General features: G+C 41.5%; 1 protein-coding gene across 4 annotated transcripts in view; it reads left to right on the forward strand.

The window, feature by feature from the left end:
- Nucleotides 1–22,798, forward strand: part of sspo (SCO-spondin) — a 91,446-nt gene that overhangs the window by 15,045 nt on the left and 53,603 nt on the right. For 3 of the 4 annotated variants that reach the window (XM_067577444.1, XM_067577446.1, XM_067577445.1), the window contains 39 exons: nucleotides 1,126–1,208; nucleotides 1,571–1,741; nucleotides 1,834–2,057; nucleotides 2,344–2,446; nucleotides 3,591–3,749; nucleotides 4,011–4,096; nucleotides 4,318–4,443; nucleotides 5,221–5,377; nucleotides 6,031–6,283; nucleotides 6,386–6,527; nucleotides 6,640–6,778; nucleotides 7,478–7,650; nucleotides 7,906–8,124; nucleotides 8,244–8,409; nucleotides 9,050–9,314; nucleotides 11,034–11,244; nucleotides 12,991–13,085; nucleotides 13,167–13,423; nucleotides 13,520–13,654; nucleotides 13,983–14,185; nucleotides 14,302–14,429; nucleotides 14,651–14,760; nucleotides 14,841–14,990; nucleotides 15,185–15,278; nucleotides 15,389–15,598; nucleotides 15,990–16,195; nucleotides 16,450–16,564; nucleotides 17,205–17,326; nucleotides 17,483–17,656; nucleotides 17,735–17,968; nucleotides 18,104–18,226; nucleotides 18,491–18,582; nucleotides 19,005–19,236; nucleotides 19,526–19,678; nucleotides 20,542–20,679; nucleotides 20,811–20,993; nucleotides 21,139–21,289; nucleotides 21,940–22,099; nucleotides 22,411–22,459. In XM_067577444.1, the coding sequence (XP_067433545.1) occupies nucleotides 1,126–1,208; nucleotides 1,571–1,741; nucleotides 1,834–2,057; nucleotides 2,344–2,446; nucleotides 3,591–3,749; nucleotides 4,011–4,096; nucleotides 4,318–4,443; nucleotides 5,221–5,377; nucleotides 6,031–6,283; nucleotides 6,386–6,527; nucleotides 6,640–6,778; nucleotides 7,478–7,650; nucleotides 7,906–8,124; nucleotides 8,244–8,409; nucleotides 9,050–9,314; nucleotides 11,034–11,244; nucleotides 12,991–13,085; nucleotides 13,167–13,423; nucleotides 13,520–13,654; nucleotides 13,983–14,185; nucleotides 14,302–14,429; nucleotides 14,651–14,760; nucleotides 14,841–14,990; nucleotides 15,185–15,278; nucleotides 15,389–15,598; nucleotides 15,990–16,195; nucleotides 16,450–16,564; nucleotides 17,205–17,326; nucleotides 17,483–17,656; nucleotides 17,735–17,968; nucleotides 18,104–18,226; nucleotides 18,491–18,582; nucleotides 19,005–19,236; nucleotides 19,526–19,678; nucleotides 20,542–20,679; nucleotides 20,811–20,993; nucleotides 21,139–21,289; nucleotides 21,940–22,099; nucleotides 22,411–22,459 (6,191 nt within the window). Of the gene's footprint in view, nucleotides 1–1,125; nucleotides 1,209–1,570; nucleotides 1,742–1,833; nucleotides 2,058–2,343; nucleotides 2,447–3,590; nucleotides 3,750–4,010; nucleotides 4,097–4,317; nucleotides 4,444–5,220; nucleotides 5,378–6,030; nucleotides 6,284–6,385; nucleotides 6,528–6,639; nucleotides 6,779–7,477; nucleotides 7,651–7,905; nucleotides 8,125–8,243; nucleotides 8,410–9,049; nucleotides 9,315–11,033; nucleotides 11,245–12,252; nucleotides 12,504–12,990; nucleotides 13,086–13,166; nucleotides 13,424–13,519; nucleotides 13,655–13,982; nucleotides 14,186–14,301; nucleotides 14,430–14,650; nucleotides 14,761–14,840; nucleotides 14,991–15,184; nucleotides 15,279–15,388; nucleotides 15,599–15,989; nucleotides 16,196–16,449; nucleotides 16,565–17,204; nucleotides 17,327–17,482; nucleotides 17,657–17,734; nucleotides 17,969–18,103; nucleotides 18,227–18,490; nucleotides 18,583–19,004; nucleotides 19,237–19,525; nucleotides 19,679–20,541; nucleotides 20,680–20,810; nucleotides 20,994–21,138; nucleotides 21,290–21,939; nucleotides 22,100–22,410; nucleotides 22,460–22,798 lie in introns of those variants that run through there. The other variant, XM_067577447.1, reaches the window with a different exon arrangement.

Here is a 22,798-nt window from a genome sequence, read left to right on the forward strand (position 1 = left end):
GCTTGATTTTATTAGCCCCGGAGATTGCCACTGGCTTCATAAACAACAAAACAGAATTGCAATAGCCAGGAATCCAACCCGGGTCAACTGCTTGGAAGGCAGCTATGCTCACCACTATATCACCATCACTGTGGAAGATGAGGATTTTACTGCCAAATCAGCACTTTATATCAGTGTAAGAATTCAACAGGGAGAGGAGGAGGGAGGTACACCAAGCAGAGAAGTGAAGAATGTAGTTTTATTCAGGAAGTCAATGTCGATTCATTCTGGAATTTACGCCATTTACGATTACTATTTAAACTAAAATAATTCAAATTAGTATGAATGTTCATTCTTGATCTTAACAATACCAAATGAAAGTCCACTTTTTTTCTGGAGCTTTAAACCATACAGTCATTTCATAAAATTAGATGGAGTTATGAAATCAAATGCTATGAAATCATTACACTAATAGTCCGCATGTCAGCAGAGCCATCTCCATGACAACTAAGCAAGCCATCTATCAATGACCCTGTGATATGAAAGCTCCAGAAAAAGCTTGTAAGTGTTGTTTTGTCAAAGTAAAATAATTAAGGTGGTAAAAGTAGACAGACCCTTCTATAAATTGCCAAAACAAAGAGACATAGAGTAAACCTGTGGTATTTGGGAAAGAGACTCTGACAGCTGGACCTGCCTCAGATCCAGGAAGATATATGTCGATATTATGCCACTTGGACCTGCTCTTTGGTCTTCAACATGTTGTAATGTTTGCTATTCCTTTTTTCATACAGTGGATTTGATAACAGACTGGGGCTGTGTGAGGTATCCTGTAGAAAGTGCTGTCAGAGTACGTGGTATTGGGCTGCTGATGCAGTCTTTTTCTCTACACACTCCATAAGCCAGGCACTTCCCATGGCTGTGTTGTCAGATGTGCTCGTGATTTTGTAGAGGGCTATGCTGTAAATCTCTACCAGTTTGGGTGAAATACATACACTGTAAATTAAATAAAAGCTATTAAGTTAAACCTTGATTTTATGTCAACATCAAGGAAATACCCGTACTTCACAGTGACCAGAATGAAAATTGAATTAATTATGAATGAATTTAATATATTGACTATTCATCTGATATGCCTGTCCACCTCAGACCACCAGAGATGGAGAGCCAGAAGGTGAACAAGACAGTGAGGGCATGCTGTGAGGGCTGGGGCGGAGCACGCTGCTCTGAGGGTAAGGAAAAAAATTTGTTGTAGTTTTTTAGTTTTGTTGTAGTTGTAGTTTTACATAAAAATCTATTTTTGAAAGTATTGTATATATTGTATATAAACATAACACAAGTACTTGTCTCATCATGTTCCTTTATTTCCTTGTATGATCACAGGTTGTTGCCCAAGCCCAAAGTTCAAGCTTATTTTCATTTAATTGCTTATAAGAAAGAATTACCAATCACAACAACAAATATGTGAAGACTGTGACAATACCAGATTTTGTCAGAAGTGTTTTCATGACTCCTTCTGTCCTGTAACACTGTCCTTTTCATTGACCCCCTACATCCTTTTGCTAACCACATCGGTCTGTCCACTCTCTCCCAGGTGTAGGAGTGCGTGGCCAGTGCTACTCTACATGGAATTGTGAGGAGTTCCCTGGACTCCATAACTCCTCCTTGATGCCGATGGAGCAGTGCTGCAGCAGCCTATGGGGACTGAGTTGGAGAAACGCATCAGACCAGACCTGCTTGTCTTGCACTTACACTCTCCTACCAGGTCAGAGGACATGAACTCGTACTGACTTATTTCTCTTCTTCCCCAAAATTTTGCTCTAATTCCCTAATATATCCTCACTTGCTCCTCTCCAGACTCCCAGTCCTCCCCCCTGGTGCGTGGGGGTCTGATGGGTAGCATCAGGGTCCCTCAGGGTTCGGCCACCTGCATGTCCTGGGGTGGTACCCACTACCGCACTTTTGACAGGAAGCACTTCCACTTCCAGGGCAGCTGCACTTACCTGCTGGCCTCGTCCACTGATGGGACCTGGGCTGTTTACATCAGTACAGTGTGTGACGGGAGAGGAGACTGCAGTAAGGTATGAAATACTGCAGATTACACCACTGATTGATGATGTGGTATTACTGGTAGCATATTCTTGTGCTTTTCTTGACTTTTCCCACCTCTAACCATAAATGAGCATGAGTTAATATAAAGAAATAATAGTGGTAGCATTGTGGACCACAAATACAGAAGCTGCCTGCCACTGAAAGCAAGTATGACCTGTGGGTTTGCTTTTACTGGGCATAAAAATCAGCAGTAATGGAAATATCTGACTATAGGTAAGTGTACATGCTTATATGAATTTGTGACCCTTTCTTCAGGCTCTGAGAATGATGCTGGGTTTAGATTTGGTTTCAATTCACCAAAGGAACTTAACACTGAACACCCTCCATGTCCCAAGGGGAGACCCACTCTTCCAAAATGGTAAGCTAATGTCAACTGTCACTCAACCTCCCATTTCCAGTATGATATTTTTAACCATGACCATATTTAAACATTGGAATAACAGAAAATCCCACAGATGCTTTTGTCACACCATGACACATGGATTTACTTGAGAAATCTCATAATCATAAATTGCATAGAAATGTGTTATTTAACTGAAATTGAACCAAGTGTAGATAGATTTTTTAAAATAAATAGTTTCTTTAAATCAAAAGTGTAGTTCCCAAGAAATTAAATATTTTTTGCACAATCTGATCTTTTTGAAATGTTTTTATTCCTGAAAATAAATGAGAACCACAGTGGGCCTACATAGACTATGAATCCTATTAGGCTATTTCTTGTAGCTGTTACAGCAACATTTATAAAATAATTATGAACATAAATAAAACAATTACAAAATTTTAACTTGACCACTGCATTTGAAGTAATATTTTCATCCATTTAAAAATTTATTAAAATGCATCTTTTGGTGATCTGATCACAAGTGGTTGAGTTGAGTGTATTGCGTTTTCAACAAGGAGGTCATTGTATCTTTTGCACCTATGCCCCATGTCTCCATATCCTCGATTCAGTGTTCAGCTTCTTCCAGCCTTTCAGTTGTGAGGCCAATTTTTCCTGTTATCTCCACGATCTTCTGATTAAAGTCTTTTCTTTATGTCTGTCTGGAAGTTATTTTGAAGGTCAGATAGTTGTTTTGAGATATCACCCCTGAGCTCTTGCATTTCTGTAGTCATATATTTCCTCACTTCTTGTATGGTAGTCAGTATTGCAGTCTCTCCTCCTAGCTCGGTAGCATCTGTGTTGGTATTTTCTGTAGGGTCATCTTCCATCGTCTCTATCCAAATCTCCCTTTTTACCTCTTCATCGTGACTTAGAACAACCCTTATCATTTCCCCCTTCTATCTTCCAACTTCTTTAGGTCGATTTTAGCTTTAACAACTAATTGAATTTAGGGGTTTTTGCTAACTGGTAGAAAGCTAACATTTTACACAGCCATCAACGATTCTACGCCATTGGATGTCAATGCAGCAGACTTTTAGCTGAAAACATAGCACAGCACAAGTAAAGACTAACAATTTTACATGTAACCAGTTTACATTGTGCTATGTCCCACTCCTTGCAGGAGTAAGTGTCCATTGGCTGGGGGACTTTGTGTTTGTGGAGAGTGGTCTTGGGGTGAGAGTGAAGTTCGACCTGGCCAACACCGTCTACTTAACAGTGACTGCTGAACACCTGGCAGCCACCAGGGGACTCTGTGGAGTCTATAACAACAACGCTGAAGGTGAGGGAAATGTGACGTGTGCAAGCTCACACATAATGTCTACATACTCTGCTATTGTGTCTCTCATCAACGACCCAGGATTCTGATTGAAAATTAGACTTGTGTATTTCTTGTGGACTCTGACCCAGGCTTATTTGGACTGCATCTTCTCTTAGGCTGGATTTAACCTGAAATTCCAAAACTGTGGCCACTACTATGCAAGTGTTTACGTTCAAACACTTTTCCTGTGCAGCTGTAACCTGTTTGTTTCTTCTGTCGTAGATGATTTCACCACAATGGGTGGAACTGTGTCCCAGTATGCTGCCAGCTTTGGCAACTCATGGAAAGTTCCTGACCAGCAGAATGAAGTACTGCACTGAATACATTGAATGAGTATTTGACTTCCTTTTGCAACATTATGGCTTTTTGTCACTGCTGTTCTTTTTCAATAAAAAGAGACATTTGATTTGTGTGCTCTCTGAATTCAAACAGGAAGCAAGATTAAGGGTTGCTGGTGTCAGTTCTGTGACAGTTCTAAAGGTCAAATGGCATTAAATGTGATCGACCATGGGTCTCATGCTTCTTTCAGGGCTGCAGTGATGCGGCTGAGCTGGGGCATAGCTGTGATGTCTCTGGAGATGCTGCCTTACGCAGACAGGCTGAGTCTGTGTGTCACCGACTACTGGAAAACAGCTTCACACACTGCCACCTCCGGGTCAGACACCCCTGATACTCATCACAGTCACATCTCATTACCTGTTTTCTCTAACTCATTGTTTTTCATTGTCCTTTCGGAGACTTGGATACACGGAGATGCTTTAATCATATTTCTTTGAAAACCAAGCCTGTAATCAGTATAATGAGTTGTCAAAGAGCTGCTTGAAGTGGATAATTAACCAGGTGTCAATTTTTACAGCAGTTCCAAGAAATGGGACTGTGTCAAAGACTAATCACTTGTAATGACCACATGGAAAAGAATAAGCAACAGCTGAGCCTCAGTGAGAGAATTCAATTACTAGTTTAAGTTCAACCTACATTTAACATTGCTTACAAATCATTTTGAAATCTTTTGAAATAGGTGCAGTAATAAAACTTAGTTAATAAGTTAAGTTAGTGAGTTAATAAGTTATCAATTTAGAAATGCTGATATCTAGCCTATCTCTCTCAGGCATTACAGGTGCACTTTTTTTTACGTGATACCATGTTGTACTACATTGTACATGCCTAATCTGATTATCCCTTTACACAATCTGTGTTTCCATGAATTGCATTTTTCTTATTTTTATTTCCAATATATATCTACTATAATCTACTATTTACTATTTTATTTCTACTATGTCATTTCTAAGCCACTGTGTGCAGAATTTCAAAATTTCTAACTTAGGCTACCCCTGGTATCAAAAAATCAGCAATATATTCTGCTACAAGCATGTCAAAAACTATATTAATGAGTGCTGTTTGACACAAACATGTCTGTCTTTGTGTCTTTCAGGTGGACCCAGCAGCATACATAGACACCTGTCTGTACCTGTACTGTAGCCTTCCACCTAGAGAGAGGGATGCAGCAGTGTGTGACACTCTGGCAAGCTATGCCCGAGAGTGTGCCCAGCAACATGTCATCATAATGTGGAGGACAGCCACACTATGTGGTAATAAAATATAACCGTTTGGGCAACCTGATGGCTTAGTTTAGAAGTGTCATAAAGTTACTCAGTCTGTAATATCAGTTACACATTATCTTACTATCAAAAGTTTGCTAACATTAACAGCCAAAAGCTACTAGTCATACCAGACCATATAAGGCTGTAGTGACAAAAGTCATGAGTGCCTTGAATAGAGAAAAGGTATATATGAGATGTGCATGGCAATGCTGAGGTCTGGAATATTGCTGGAAAGTTATGTAGTTGGACAATCAAAACTGGACTATAAACTATAAGCAAACATGGGTGCAATAGAAAAAGTGACTTTGGTATTTAAGTGTCTGGCATTCAAAAATCCTGATGTTGAAGTTTCCTACTGAAACACACAGAAGTTTTCAAAACAGCCTGTAACTCTGACAAAAGAAAAAGACATTGAAATATTCACTGTGATGACATAACTAACATCTCTTTTTAATCTCAAACATACATCTTAAAGACTTTTTAATCATAAAAGTAGAAGTGACTACTAAGTAAGTATACACTTAGTAATACTGAGTGTATACTTAGTAAACATTGTGGTGCTCAAAAACACCTGCACACCTTCCTCTCACTGACTCATCATTCATTTTCTCTCCACTGTATTTCCCCTGCATGGACCCCAGGTCGTGTCTGTCCTGGAGATCAGGTGTTTTCGGACTGTGTGTCCTCCTGCCCCCCCAGCTGTGCGTCTCAGCAACTACCTGGGCCCGCTGCAGCCATGGGCCAGTGCAGGGAGGAGTGTGTAGGGGGCTGTGAGTGTCCACCGGGCCTCTACGTTCACCAGGGACTCTGTCTGAAAAGAGACGATTGTCCTTGTTTCCATCGCAGACGTACCTACCAGTCGGGCGAGAGGATACAGCAGAGATGCAACACCTGGTGAGGGTGTAGTGTGTTTGTATTCCCCCTTTCACACAATTTCATTATTATCTTTCTGACTCTCCATCCTCCTTTTTACTTTTTAACTCTCAATCCTCCCAGTGTGTGCAAAGCAGGCCAGTGGCAGTGTAGTGGGGAGAAGTGCGCTGCCCAGTGCAGCTTGATGGGGGCGCTACAGGTCACCACCTTTGACAAAAAGAGATATTCGCTACAGGGGGGAGACTGTCCCTTCACTGCTGTGGAGGTGAGACATGCAATGCAACCATGCATACAGTGACTGTATCTACCCTATGAGATGAATTTGTGTGTGTGGCAGCTACTTCTCCATTGTGTCTTCATTCTCTGTGTGTGTTCAGGACTTTGTTGACAGGAAGCTGATGGTGAGTGTGCGCTGTGGGGAGTGCACGACAGGAGGTGGTAGTGGAGGAGCACTAGGTTGTCTAAGGGAGATGTCAGTCACAGCATTACGCACCACAGTCACCATCACAGACACTGGTGAGTTAGTTAAACACTCTGACCTGACTACTCATGCCTACCAGTACTGCAGAGTTAAATTATCATTTTACACCTTGACATTGGGAATAGTAAACATGACTAACATTAAAGCTGCTATGTCTAGAATTTTTTATGGATTGCATCTTTAAACAAATAAAGAAATCATTCTGTTTGTAGAGAAATAAGATAATTCCGATGTTTTCAGTCAGTTAATGCTAAATCAATCTATGGAGTGTTTTAATGTCTTTCAGCTCGTTTTGGTTTTACATTCCACAACTTTACTGTTTTGGTTCCGCTTTACAGCTCTCATCAACCTCATTTCCAGCCCAAGCTCTAATGAACCCACTGTACACTACATGCTCAGCACCAAACAGCAGACAGACAGGTTAAAGTAGAGACTGATTTACAAAGGGGAAAACACATGTTTGTTATTATTAAAGCAACCATGTGCAGATTTTTATGTAATTGTAGCATCTGTCAAATTATTTTAATTGCAGAATTTTTGTTTGTAGAAAAAGTAGACATTGCTTAAGTCAGAAACATTTCAAGTTCAACAGATAAGACCTTTAAGTTCTTTTGAAAAAGCATTTCATGTAATGACCAATACATAAATAAATAACATTTTTTATGGTGAGAAGTCTTCATTGTGAATGTTTTCACTACCATCTGATGGCTTACAGTTGGTATTGTTTCCTCCAGGGACAGTGACATTGAATGGCCAGCGGGAGGCGTTGCCCGTGGTGACAGGGGACCTCGTTGTGCGAAGGGCCTCCTCCTCCTTTCTCCTCATCCAGACGTTTGGCGCTCAGCTTCTCTGGCATCTAGATGGACCCCTGATCCTGATTACTTTGCAGCCTGGCTTTGCAAACAAGGTGACCTTCACATACTGTATATGGTGCTTTGAGGTGTACCAGTCTGAGTCCTCAATTGAAACCAACTAAATGAAACAGCAGTGTTTGCATTTTTCCATTTTGAGCACCTAAGTGGTTCCAAATTTCAAATATAGGTGGCATCTTGAGTTCCAAAATGATTAGCTGAAACTCAGTGATCAAACAAAACAGAAATTTCAACTCTACTCAACTCGTGTTCCTTTGTTTTGGTTAATGAGTGTATTTGTTGTATTCAAGGTGCGCGGCCTGTGTGGAACGCTGACCTGGAACCAGCATGATGACTTCACTACTCCAGAAGGAGACGTTGAGAACAGTGTGTCATCCTTTGCAAGGAAATTCACTACAGAGCATTGTACTCTACCTAGAGGAGCACCACCTGACCCCTGCACCACATACACCCAGAGGAGACATTATGCAGAGACAGTGTGCTCCGTCATACACAGCCCCGTATTCCAAGTTAGTGTGTATCTGACATGTTGTGTCTGTCTCAGTCTTGTTGTGTGATGTGTACGTAACCCTCTGCCTCTCACTGATTCACACATGCTCACTCTCTCTCTCTCATTCTGACCTTTTAGGCCTGTCATGACGTGGTGGAGAGGGAGCCCTATTTCCGCCTCTGTCTGTTGGAGGTGTGCGGCTGTGCTCCACAGAAGGTGTGTCACTGCACCATCCTCACCGCTTACGCCCGACACTGTGCCCAGGAGGGTGTAGCTGTCCACTGGCGCAACCACACCTTCTGCTGTAAGTACGGCCATTGTTTAATGATGTTCCATGATGTCCATTAGTGGTTGCCATGGTAACACTGAGTTCGTAGAAATATCCAATTAATATTTGATGATTAGTAATTGTGGGTCTCTCTCAGTGAAATCAAATGGAATGATTCATTCATTCATTCTTTCGTTTGTTTATTCATCTGTCATGTGGGTGGTCTTAGTCACCATTAATTGGATTCTGATTGGTCCAAGGATCCGATGCAACACATGCAGGTGACATTTTCATTAGGTGTGAAATCACATGGCTTGAAACCAATTAAGCCTTTGACATCAGACTCAAGAAAGACTTGATTTGTCACTGATTTGTGACTTCACTTGGACTTGAGCCTCCTGAAAGTTTTGATCCCCTCCCCAAGTCTTTGACGGCACCAGCAGCATATCAAGAGACAGCTTAGATATCCAGGCCAGGGCTCAGTTTACAGGCCTACTTGAAGGCTAGAAGCATATGCCCCACAATGTTGCTATGCCAAAAACTGAGAAACCATTAACAAACTTTCATGCCCTTTAGATTTTAGCCTTTAAAGCTGTATAATCATGTACTATGCCAAGCTATTTATACCAAGTTGTTTTGGCTTTGCAAAACCTCTCCCCCTCTCGTGTCTCCCCAGCGGTCCAGTGTTCAGGGGGCCAGGTGTACCAGGAGTGTGGTCGTGCATGCAGGGGTGCATGTTCAGACCTGCGACAGGGCTGGAGCTGCGATGACAGTGGTGGTGGTGGAATGGGCTTTAGGATGTGTGTTCCAGGTTGCCAGTGCCCATTAGGACTAGTGCAGGACCACCAGGGCCAGTGTGTGCCCATCGCTATGTGCCCCTGCGTGCAAGGAGACAAGACGTACTCGCCTGGGGCTGTTGTTCAGAACAACTGTAATACATGGTATGTAGTAGCGTAGGAGGAACTTTTGGCTTTTGAACATTCTGACTAACACTGTATATGGTTTTAGATACTCTCGCTGGAAAAATGCTCCACTTCCCTTAGTGCACTTGAAAAGTAAAAGGTCACGATGATAAAGCAAGTATAACTAAACCACAATTTTAAGTTTTTTAGTTGCCACTTTGATCAGCTCATTTCATAGAACCTTCTTTGACTCTTGATGGGACAATTTCACTGCCAGGTTAAATATTAACATTGTGGTGTAGGCGTAATGCTCTTGCAAATAGCAGATGCACTAAACATTCTCAGAGTGAAGACATGATGATAGAGGTTAATTACGTTTAAGCTCTAACTGACCTACTAATGTATTATTGCACATCATAAAAATCAGCTTTCTTTTTAATGGCTATCTGCCTTCTGCTTTTATCACAAGGTAATTGTGATAAAGAATCAGAGTGAGTAAGCATATTTTCTCTGTTATCAGCTTAACACAGCTTTAATGTCGCTGCAATATAATACTGGCACAGTTTCATGAATATAGTACTGAACCTTTATTCCACCGGGTAACAGATATAGAATAGAATAGTGTGTTACTAACAAATCTGTCATTTTTTGCCCTTTTTAGGATAAGTGTTTTGTAATAACATACATAAATGATCTTTTTTTTTATTATGATTTTTTTTATTTGATTGCATTACTCAGTTAGTATAGAAAAGTATGTGCTAGGTGTTTTCCAGATAAACTTAAAACCATGATGTGTAGAATTTGAATATTTCCAACTTGGCGCCCACTGTGGTACTATTAAGAATAATTTAAAAGATGCTAGAATCACACAAAATGTCTATACATGGTGGCTTTAAGTTGTGTCCTTACTTAAAGAAATTCCTGCCTTGGCAATAAATGTAATGAAAGTGTAAAGTGCATATGAGCACACATTGTCCTAAGAGATTTTCTAGTGGTGTAAGAGCTCTGATGAAATCACTCTATGTTCCTGCTCCCTGCTACAGGATAGGTTGATTTCATTGCGTCTCTTCACTACATACCGACAGTGATCATCACTCTAAGCATCTGAGTCATCTGTTAATGACTGAGTGAGAGCAGTCACAGTAGCAGTAGAGAGCTGAATGAATGTGTTTCTTTGATTTTATTGTATATGTCTCACACGTCTACATACGTGTGCTATATGTGCTGTGTTTCATTTTATATGTGTGTTTTATATGTGTGTTTCATTTTACGAGACTCATTTTCTTTGTGTTGTAACTTCTGAGATAAGACCATTGACCTGGTTAATTGTGATAAAGAAATATCGGATGATTAGATAATTATTACACTGATATAAAAAAATGACACACAGCACATCTATTCACCTTGAATGACACAACTTGGTTGTAGACCTCTTAGCATATTTTGTTGTTGCCTCATTCAATTTTATAGCTACTGTTTCAGTTTTATTAACAGTAAAGTACAACTTTGTTGATCCCTAGTTAACTCTCTTGAGCAAGCACAGATTCAGTATAATGCTCAAAGCACTACAAGTCTCTAGATTTCTTGTCTCTAGGCCAACTTGCCTCAACATGTCTGTCTCATGATGCACATTATTCCACTTTGTGTTATTTACTGACTGCTGATATTTCAATACAAAGCTTGATTTAAGCTGAAACATACACATAATGCCTTTCCGTCTATGTCAGAACTGATTCTGCTCTCCTCTTCCATTTACAGTGTGTGTGAGCATGGGTTGTTTAACTGCACACAGGAGCACTGTGAGGAGGTGAACCAGTGTCCTGGCTCTCTGGTCTACTCTCCACGCTCCTGCCTCCTCACCTGCTCCAGCCTGGACCCTCCTAGTCAACAGCAGGGGCCCAGTGCCTCACAGCCGAGCTGTAGAGAGCCCCTGTCTGGCTGTGTGTGTCCTCAGGGAACTGTGCTACTAGTGGGTGAAAATTCTAATTTAGGTTTCTGAATGGATATAGGATAAAGGATATAACAAAACAATTATGCAACTCTTTTGGAGTGTGAAATGTTGATACTATACCCTTTTCATAGCAGACATTTTTCCCTTGCATGCAAAGCACAGGTGTAGTTAATAGCATGAATGATGGCTCCTGTCAGCCATGCTTGTAAGCCAGCACATGCAGCCAATATTAAGGTCATTAGCTCTACCTGTGGGTTTCCAAATGTCACATGTCCAAATGTCTGTCATGAAAAAATCCCTAGATCAAACTTTATGATTTGTCCCCAGTAGCATTTGCGTAAAACCTTTGGATATTATCCCCATATAAATTTGACATGGTGAACATGTTAGCAAACTTTTATACATTCAGCAGACATGGAACAACATTAGACTTCATCTGGAGTCTGGCTACATGTGTCTGGCTACCTGCCAAATGTAAATTTAATATTCACCCTCCTTCTAGATCTAGCTTGTTCTCCACAAAATCCTGAGGGAAATGTCTGGCCTTTAGCAACTAATTGCTGTACTAGCTCACTAGCTAGTTGCTAACTTTGTTTGACCTATGACTGCTAGGCTTAGGAAGAAATGCCCTGTTTTTCTGAATTGACCAGATAACCATCTCAGAATTCTGAGAAATTCTTCTTTATTTTTCTGAAATAATGAGGGACCTCAAAATCAAAATCCAATTTCTACTTGAGAACTCAATTTCATGGAAGCAAACATGTCCCGCCTGTTTAATTTCGTCCACTTTTATTTTGATTTTGGTTTGAAACATTGGGAGATACTCGTGTCTTTAAGTAATATAAATGGTAATGTTATTAGTTTGTCGACTTTGTGCAGGCACCTCAGAACAGGCAAAAATGTCTCAGCAAACCCCAAAAGTAGATGAAACAAACACCAGCTGCCTACAGAGCTAAGAAATTATTTTTTCATTTTATCTCGTTAATTTAGGAAAAAGAGCAGAATTATTTTTTCCATGACTTTTCTCAGAACTCTGAGATAATTACGTCGTAATTCAGAATGCATTACGCTTCTGTACTAGGCAGAGCTTCTTTGTGAGAAAAGAGCTGCCTGCTACGTCTGGAAACAAGGTTAATAACGCAGTGAGACTGAACGAAAAAAGTTGTGGTGTACAACCATAGTGTACAACCAAAATAATAAGCTAAAAGATGCTAAGACTGAGCGCTACGGTAAATGCTAACGGTAGAGCTGACCTACAGAGTTGGTTATATTTCTCTGTGAGTTTGTTGTTACAAGATACACCTTCCACATTAAACATGTAAATTTAATTTAAAACTATTTAGAGCAGCTGTATGTGTTAGCGTGCTTACACTGAGCAATAGGAGATAATGGGTGTATTTTGGATGTTTATTTTTTTACTTCTGATGGAGCTAAGCTAGCAGGTTCTTCCTGCTAACCTGCTGTAGGTTTAACATTGTTCATAACTTCCCTCATAAAGAATGCATGATCTTATCTGTTCCTTTACTGTGTCACATATTTAGTTAAAAGAAAATGCCGGTATGGTACCTTTTAGTTTTATTGGTAGCTTTATAATGTCTCCACTTTTTCTGGTTCATTTGGCTTTGTTAATTATAAAATGTGTCATTAAATCATTGAATATTAATTAAATGAATTTAAATGGACAGATGATAGACACATAATATCATAATTTCATGTGGCTGAGTTTTGACTACTGTACATTATGTCTTCTCTGGGTTACTCCAGGGTGATCGCTGTATCCTGCCAGATGAGTGCCCATGTCACCATAATGGTCAACTTTACTACACCAATGACACCATCACTAAAGACTGCAACACATGGTAATGTATGCAGTTGTCTCATTGCATCACATCCCCTTTTGACATTTAATTATCTGAACTATACCTCATTCATTCTTGCAGTGTGTGTAAGGAGCGCCGCTGGCACTGCAGCCAGTCCGCCTGCACTGGTGTGTGTGTTGCAACCGGTGACCCACACTATGTGACATTTGATGGCCGCTGCTTCTCTTTCCTGGGTGACTGCCAGTATGTGCTGGCGAGTGAGAGCAGTGGTTTATTCAGCGTCACTGCGGAGAATGTGCCCTGCGGGAGCACAGGGGTCACCTGTACAAAATCTGTCACCCTCAGCTTGGGGAACACCATCATTCACCTGCTGAGAGGTAGGCGGGAAGCGGAGGCTGGATGAGAGGAGGCTGGCATTCATATGTTTTAGGAGATAGTTGCTTGAATTAAGCTGTCTTGTTTCTGTGATTTAGGTAAAGCTGTGACAGTTAATGGGATGCCAGTTACTTTACCAAAGTCCTACAGTGGCAGTGGTCTGACTTTGGAACGAGTGGGCCTGTTTGTCTCACTCTCCTCTCGACTTGGGGTCACTCTGCTCTGGGATGGAGGTAGGACACACACACACACACACACACACACACACAACTTCTGCAACTTGAAATAATCTCTCGTTCAACCCTTTCATACTCAGGGTCAGGTGTCTTTGTAGACTGTAATTTGTTTGTCAATGTTTGTTAACTTTAAACCTTATGTATAGATCCCTGTGACATGTTATAATTGCCAAAAATATAGTTTTTCTACATATTTTTATATTTTCATACAGTACTTGATCCAGTATTATTGTTGGAATTTGCAGTAGCAGCAAATAGTCAGTGGCTTTAGATAGAGGTTAATAAACAAATCAGTTGTAATGTTGTCATTCTGCTTTGTTTTCAGGTATGCGTGTGTATGTGCGTCTGGCAGCACACCTGCGGGGCCGGGTCGGGGGCCTGTGCGGCAACTTTGACGGTGACACAGAGAACGACTTCACAACACGACAGGGCATAGTGGAGTCCACAGCCGAGCTGTTTGGGAACTCCTGGAAGGTCAGCCCCTCGTGCCCTGATGTAGCAGACCAGGACCTCCGAGACCCCTGCTCTGTAAGTTCATACGCTGGAAATCCAGTTTTGATGACACATTCTCACTCTCTCTTCCTCAAACACACAAACACATACACTTGAAAACCAGCTAACGTCTGTCTCTTTGTCTTGTTCAGCTGAACCCCCACAGAGTGACATGGGCCAGGAAAAGGTGTGCAGTCTTGACTCAGGAGCTCTTCTCTCGATGCCACACTGAGGTGCCCTTCCAGCAGTATTATGACTGGTGTGTCTTTGATGCTTGTGGGTGAGTGACAGCACTAATCTACACTGGATGTCTCAAAAGTTTTACAAAAGTCTACTCCACTATGGACATTACCTGTGTTCTATGCAGGGAAAAAAAGGCTGTTGTAGGAAGAAATTACTGTTTTTTCAGCATTTCTTGTTTTGTTCTTGAGATTGTTCACTTACAGTAATACTGTAAATGACACATGAACAAACCATATGATTTTATTGTGTGGTTTTTAGCTGTGACTCTGGTGGGGACTGTGAGTGTCTCTGTACAGCCATTGCTGCCTATGCTGAGGAGTGTAACCGCAGAGGGGTCTACATCCGCTGGAGGTCCCAGGAGCTCTGTCGTACGTCAATCTTCAGCTTTTGTTTGCTGATGTAGTGTTGCTGTCTTTCTTCTTCTCACCGTTTACCTCATTCCCTGCAGCTCTGCAGTGTGAGAATGGGCTGGTGTACGATCCCTGTGGTCCAGCTTGCTCTCCCTCCTGTCCCACTGTGCAGCAGAGTCCACACTCCCAGTGTGGTGCCCTCTCCTGTGTGGAGGGCTGCTTCTGCCCTGCTGGCACTGTCCAACATGGTAAGACAGATTTAACAAACTGATTCTGTGCTCCCACGGATGATATATACTCTGGTCAAACATATCAAAATGGGCGTCTTTTGATTTTACAGCCTGTGGTGCCACAATCACAACAAACTTTACACATTTAGCTCATTAACAACAGGCAAAACTATAAGAATAGCAGGATTGTCAGTATGTTTTCTGTTCTACAGGCGACAGCTGTGTAGTTTCGTCTCAGTGTCCATGTGAATGGGAGGGCTCCATGTTTCCAGCTGGAACTAGCATCACTCAACACTGCCAGAACTGGTTAGATGATCTCTTACACTCTGTTAAAAAGATAAGGAAGTGTTATTTTTCAAAATAAGCTGACCATTAAGATTGAAGTCAGTGGGAATTCTTTGCCTTTGTGATTCCAGTTCCTGTGAAGATGGTGTGTGGCGGTGTGACGGTGTGGCTTGCCCTCCTCCCTCCCCTCCCTGTCTGGAATCAGAGTTTACCTGCGCTGGGGGTCGCTGCATCCCTTCTCAATGGGTGTGTGACAATGAGGATGACTGTGGTGATGGTTCAGATGAGATTTGTCCATCCACTTGCTCTCCAGACCAATTCCGCTGTACCAGCACGCCAAGGTGAATCCAAACCTGTTTGAAATTTGCTCTAAAGCATGGCATTGTCTTAATGTGGAGACATGTTCTCATAGGTTTCACCCTGGCAACAAAGCAGCAAAGCAGCTGATATTTAGCATATGAGCAGTAGCATGTTATTACACTAATATGCTAACTGAAATGTTACATACTGGCTACAATCTTAATGTTAACTTGTTAAATATTACATGCTAAACAATAGCATGTTAACTTCCAACAGCAAAATGATACGTTTTTTGCCTCATTAGTGGTAACAGCTTCTAGCATTGCTTTAAGCTCTGACTTTAAGTCATATATTTATATTTGAAAGAGTCATTATTAGCTGCTGCAATGAAATTCCTGAAGTGAATAAAGTGTATTAACCCCAACCCTGCAGTGGACCATGTTTGAACCTGGCTCTGCGTTGTGATGGCCACCCAGACTGTGCTGACCAATCAGATGAGGAGTTCTGTGGACCTGCCACCCCCGTACCCCTGTGTCCACCGGGGGAGTTTCAGTGTGCCAGTGGGAAGTGTCTGTCAGCCAGCCGTGTGTGTGACGGACGGCTGGACTGTGGCTTTGCTGACAGTTCTGATGAGCAAGGTAATCTATCACTTATACTCCATCCAGCAGTATACTCCATGCACAACTCAACTGAACAAGATACTGTATTGACAAAATACCGAAAAATGTTATCTTATTATCAAACTCTATCATGCAACATACTTCATCAGCAAATTCGGCAAACACAGTATCCTTTCAACAACTTATTTGTTGGATCTTGGGGTTTTTTTAATGTGGGCATAGTTGAATAATGAATTTCCTGTGTGCTAAACTGTAAACTTTTGCCGGAGCAGACTGTGGCGTGGTGTGTGATGAAGGGGAGTTCCTGTGTGCTGGAGGACGCTGCATCCTCTACCTCCACCGCTGTGATGGACATGATGACTGCGGTGACCTTAGTGATGAGAGGGGGTGTGTTTTCAGTTCTGCTGAAGGTTTGGTATTTTGGATAGTGAGCGATTAAATGGACTGGCATAGATGTTTAGTGCAGTGTTTGAATTTAGACATTGGATATTATAAATATGCTTTGCAGAGTTTGTTTTGTGAAATGGGTGCAGCTTTTAATGACTTCACTGCAACAGAAAATCTCCCTTTTTTATTTATTTTTTTGTCTGAAAGTTTATTTGACATTGGGTTAATATTGCAGACACATCACATAAATCATGATAATGTGCAAACAATGTTCACATCCATATCTGTTCACAAGATGTAGATAGTACAATCTTTTTGTTTTGTTCCCTAAAAGCAAACAACATGGATTAAGCTGTATGATGTCATCACCATCTTATCATTTGGGTGGTTTCTAGGTGTGTCTGTGCACCAGGGGAGTTTCAGTGCCCTGGGGACCAATGTATCTCTGCAGACAGAGTGTGTGATGGACACAGAGACTGTCCATCTGGAACAGATGAAGCTGTTTGTCCAACACTGTTCACACCCATATCTGTTCACAAGATGTAGATAGTGCAATCTTTTTGTTTTGTTCCCTAAAAGCAAACAACATGGATTAAGCTGTATGATGTCATCACCATCTTATCATTTGGGTGGTTTCTAGGTGTGTGTGTGCACCAGGGGAGTTTCAGTGCCCCGGGGACCAATGTATCTCTGCAGACAGAGTGTGTGACGGACACAGAGATTGTCCATCTGGAACAGATGAAGCTGTTTGTCCAAGTAAAGGTAGAAATAATAAGATAGCATTGACTGTTTCATAATTCATACCCAACTAATATAAAAATGTATGTCTGAAGCCAACTCATCCTGCATGATTTGAGTAAGTAATACAATTTCGGAAAAGGAATTTTAAACTCATGTCATCCTTTTTGTGCATAACAGTGACCTGTGCTCCCAACCAGTTTGCCTGTAGTGATGGAACATGTGTTGTTGCTAATAAGCTGTGTGATGGAACAAGAGACTGTCCAGCTGGAGAGGACGAGAACAGAACCAATTGCTACTCTGTTATCATAACACCGGCTCCTTCACCTTTCACCCCGACTGTGCCCACTTTAGGTAATGATAGTCATGATTTAGAGATTTAGGAGAAGTTTTTCAGTGTTCTGTGTTTCTTATAGCCCTCTGTCTCTTCAGCTTGTAGGTCCTATGAGTTCAGCTGTGCCACTGGTGGGCAGTGTGTCCCTCAGGCCTGGCGTTGTGATGGGGAGACAGACTGTATGGATGGTAGTGATGAGCAGCAGTGTCCTACACCCTGTGGCCCTGGCCAGGTGCCCTGCCTCAGTGGGGACCAGTGTGTGGATTACCAGCAGCTCTGTGATGGGATCCCGCACTGCAGGGATTCCTCAGATGAGAGCATAGACAACTGTGGTATGTGGTATCGAATAATGACAGTAATATGTGTTTTGAGTATTTAAGGAAGCCCATAGTTTATATCATGTGGCCACAGAAATGGACTTTTGTCTGAAGTCATGCTAATGTGCAATAATTCTGTCTGTCCTCTAGGCTCTACCCGAATACCTCCCTGCCCAGGAAGCTTCCCATGTGACAATCGCACCTGTGTGAACATGTCGCAAGTGTGCAATGGTGTCCCAGACTGTCCACGGGGCGAGGATGAGTTGGTGTGTGGTGAGTTCTCACAAGATAGGTAGAGTATGAGATGTGATGAGGGATAGAGTGATGGAGGAAGGGACCGCAGGAAGTAGGCGAAGGAAGGGAGCAAAGGAATGAATGGAAGAGAGAAAATAGTGAAGGAAGTAAACAGAAAAGCATTGTACTTCCCAGTCTCTTATATTCACAAAGTTGAAGGCGACTGATATTTGTGAACTCTGATATTAATGTTGAATAAAATATTTAAAAAATTATTCTATCCCTGTGTTGCTTCGTTTCCAGATAAAACTACAGTGCCCCCTGGCAGTAGGAATACCACTATTACCTGTCCTGAATTCACCTGTATGGATGGATCCTGCATTCCCTTCAACATGGTAGATGCTGTTTTTTTGTGACAAATAAGACACACAAGATCTGATCTTGAGGGGTGAGGTCTGGAGGTTATACGGTTAAGGTTTTAGTTAAGTTGCAGCAACATTTCAACAAACAGCATGTCTTAATCAGAGCAAAAAGTTTTGACTTATTCAGAAAGCCTGTAAGAACTTTTGCATATTGGTAATATTGCTGTTTTTTAATTGAGTCATGGTCAGCATAAGGATGCGTCATATTAAACATAAGATAAAAGAAAAATGTGAAAAAGTGTGAAAAATGATTTTTTTATGCATAATTCATTCCTGGTTCATAGATATTCAATAGAAATTTTCACAATTAACTTATCGCAAGCAACAAAGAATATGCTTATTTCTTCCAGTTACATTTCACCAATCATGTTCACTAACCATGTCCTATTACCCAGGTGTGTAACGATGTGGCGGACTGCCCAGACTCCTCACTAGCACCACTTGGAAACCCCACAGATGAGCAAGGCTGTAGAAGCTGGAGCTCCTGGGGTCCCTGGAGCCCCTGCAGTGTCTCCTGTGGTACAGGCTCCATGAGCCGGCAGAGATCATGTCCTCCAGGAGACCCCCTGCGCCACTGTCAGGGCCAGGATGTCCAGAGGCAGCAGTGCTTCAACACCACCTGCCCCGGTAAGGAGGTGGAGATTAACTAAGGAATGAATAGGTATATTGAGAATTCGGTTTTGGTCTGGGAATTACTGTTGTCATGTCATGATAAAAAAAAATGAAACGTAAGAAGTCACAGGCATGTAAAGGTGAAGACAATTGTCATCTCTTACCAGCTTAGTTTGAAAAATATTTGTAGGAAATGTTGACAATGTTGCTAAAGTGTCAAATTGACATAGTTGAAAATAAAATATATATAATATATGTACTGTACATGACACTATGATGTGATGGCTCTCTCCTTCCCGCCCAGTGGATGGTCAATGGCTGCCGTGGGTGAGCTGGTCAAACTGTTCCAGTGGTTGTGGCGGAGTGCAAGTCAGACACAGAGGCTGCATCCCTCCTCGCTATGGAGGACGGGATTGCTCCCAGCTTCCTGGATCATCCAACCTCACCATGGAAATCAGTAAGAGCTGTCTGTGAAAATAAATTTGAACTACAATGAAACTACAGGAAGATTAATTTGAAACAAAAGATGTTGAGCTTAAGTTGTTTCTGGCTAAAAATCACTGGATAGAACCACAGAAAGAAATGCCCCAGTCTTCTACCATTGCAGAGGAAGAAACTGTTGGTACACCTGAATTTAAAAAAAGGGACCATTTCATTGGTAAAAAGTAGTTCCACAATGATGTCTGTTGCTTTTCCATTTGAACTGGGACACTGTCTCTGGAAACACAAGTTGTGTTTTAAATTTTTTTAATTGTGAATTTTCAACGCAGTGAGCACCACAAACAAAATTCTATTTACTTTCATTGCATGGAGGTGGAGGCAGAAACCTTAGAGACATGCAGTATATCTCAAAACCTGGACAAATAAAACCAAAACTATCTGCATGGTTAGATACCACTGTAACTAAGAGAGAAAATATGCATTTTTGTAATTTGGGTGAACTGGTCCTTTAGTTCAGTCTTTGGACTTAGAAAGGACAAAGTATTTTTATACCAAATCAATCTGCATATAATTTTACAAATAATAATAATTATTATTATTTTATAATAATAAGTTATATTGTAATGGTACTGCTGATAGAAATGTTCAAACCTTCAAATGTCCAACAATTGTATTATTGCTCTTTATCTGATGGTGTTTGCTCAAAAATGTAAGTAAAAAAACAAGTTTGTCAAAGACAGTTTGATGAAAATTCACTTTGTGCTTCAATATTCAATAGTCAAAAATATGTATCTTTATTTCATTCTTCATTTTTTAATAAGTACACTCATGTATTTAAAACCTCCCTGCTCCCTCCTTTTCTTCCCTGTCCCATTTCAGCGCCTTGTCCTGACGATGGATGTGCCAACACCAGCTGTCCGGCTGGCCTGGTGAGACACAGCTGTGCTCCCTGCCCAGTGTCCTGCGCCCACATCAGTAGTGGAACGACCTGTGATCCCACAGCACCCTGCTTCTCAGGTCAGTCGCAGCAGAAAAGCTCAGGAAGAAATTTGGATCTTATACTTTGAAATGAATATAGACATTTGCACAGTTAATATTGAGATTTCTCTCATAAGCTTTTTTTCTTACAACCCTGTCTCTATTTTCAGGTTGCTGGTGTCCAGAGGGCCGGGTGATGAGCCACAACCAGCAGTGTGTGTTACCAGAGGAGTGTGTGTGTGAGGTGGCAGGTGTGCGCTACTGGCCGGGCCAGCAAATGAAGGTGGACTGTGAGATTTGTACTTGTGAGAGAGGAAGGCCTCAGAGCTGCCAGCCCAATCCAGACTGCTCAGGTGAGTCTGTCAAATACACAAAATCCGTTTCATTTCAGGGTCAACATCAGAATCCAAGGGGAATTTTTACTCACATAGCAGGCATCATTCTTCATCTGCCTTAATGTTTCAGCAATCATACACACTCACATTTGTCTTTCTGTAGTGCACTGTGGCTGGTCATCATGGTCTGAGTGGGGAGAGTGTTTGGGGCCCTGCGGTGTCCAGAGTGTCCAATGGTCTTTCCGTAGCCCAAACAACCCCATCAAATACGGAGACGGGAGAACATGTAGAGGTATCTACCGGAAAGCCCGCCGGTAAGTGGACGTTTCTGTTTCTACAACACTGCTTCTACACTATTACACCTCTAGTTGTAGATATTTGTGGTTCATGGAGGATGATTCCTAATGATCTTGGTGACCCCAAAGACCTTCTGTCAAGTTCCAGTGTCAGATTTAAATTTTTCCCCCATCCAGCACTTGCAGAGTTTTCTTTAAAACTAATAGTTGGATTTCCTATCAGCCTATCACCAGATGATATATAGATGCTTAGCTTTGTACACAAGATACCTCAAAAATACTAGGTTGTAAGTTTCTTTCAGATATTTGTGGTCCACTGAGGATTAAACCTTGTATAGCATCTCACAATCACATGAGCAGTTTTGATCAGAATGTACCGAGAACTTTCATGCTCTCTGCATGAGATATGTTTGTTTTTAGTCATTACATAATTACTGGCTAGACTGCCATATTTGCTGTGGATATTCATGATCCACTGAGGATAAACTCTATGGACTCCAACTTATTTTGAACCATATTATGCAAAGTTACTTAATATGACAAATATCATACTTGTGGATCATCTACATTTCAACAACTCTCTGAGCTTGTAAGTCATTCAACTTGGAACATTTATAGCATATTTGCATGTATTCCCTCACTCTTGTACTATTTGTGTGTGTCTGCAGGTGTCAGACTGACCCCTGTGATGAGTGTGAGTATCAAGGTCAGTCCCATGCTGTGGGACACAGATGGAGGTCTGAACCCTGCCAGTTATGTCACTGTCTGCCCAACCTGACAGTGCAGTGTTCGCCCTACTGCCCATACGCTGTCACTGGATGCCCACAGGTGAGAGAGGAATTGTGTTTGTGTGTGTGTCATGGGCATTTACTGTATACTGTGCCTGTTTTAAATGTGTTTGTGGAAATACGGTGTAGCACATTGGTACATTTGCTCACTTTTCTTTTTATGTTTGAGTAAGTAACTGTGTGAAACAAAGTTAATCTGTGTTTCAGTCTTATCTCATATAAACAGTCCAAACTCACTCCCTCCCTGTCACAATCTACAGCTCTGCTTCCTTTGTATCCTTTGCTTTTCCTGTTCATAATTGTGTCCCGTAGCAACTGAGTAGAATGTTGAATGTTCCTTTGTTTGTTTAGGGCCAAAGTCTGGTGCCTGGAGAGGGAGACAGATGTTGTTACTGCCAAGGTAAAGTCACGGGTTACACTGATTAAATGTCACCCTGTTTAATGGTGAATAAAATGATTGGCATTTACCAGTTATACATGACAAAGGGCACTACACGGCTAACCACTGATGTCACAGATGACTGGATCCCGATAAATGATAGGAAATGTTGTGGGATGTGCTTTTGGACATACACACAGACTCAACCTGTTTATTCCTTGGAGGGAGTGGTGGAGTGTTTTATTTTACTTTGTTAACCAATGTATCCTTTTTTCTAAGGTTCTTGTCACTTTCCATCTCGTACTGACCACAGACATACAGTATCTCACAAAAGACCACTCACTATAACTGCTGAGGAAA

The sequence above is a fragment of the Thunnus thynnus genome, chromosome 21 (assembly GCF_963924715.1).
Source record: "Thunnus thynnus chromosome 21, fThuThy2.1, whole genome shotgun sequence".
Lineage (NCBI taxonomy): Eukaryota > Metazoa > Chordata > Actinopteri > Scombriformes > Scombridae > Thunnus > Thunnus thynnus.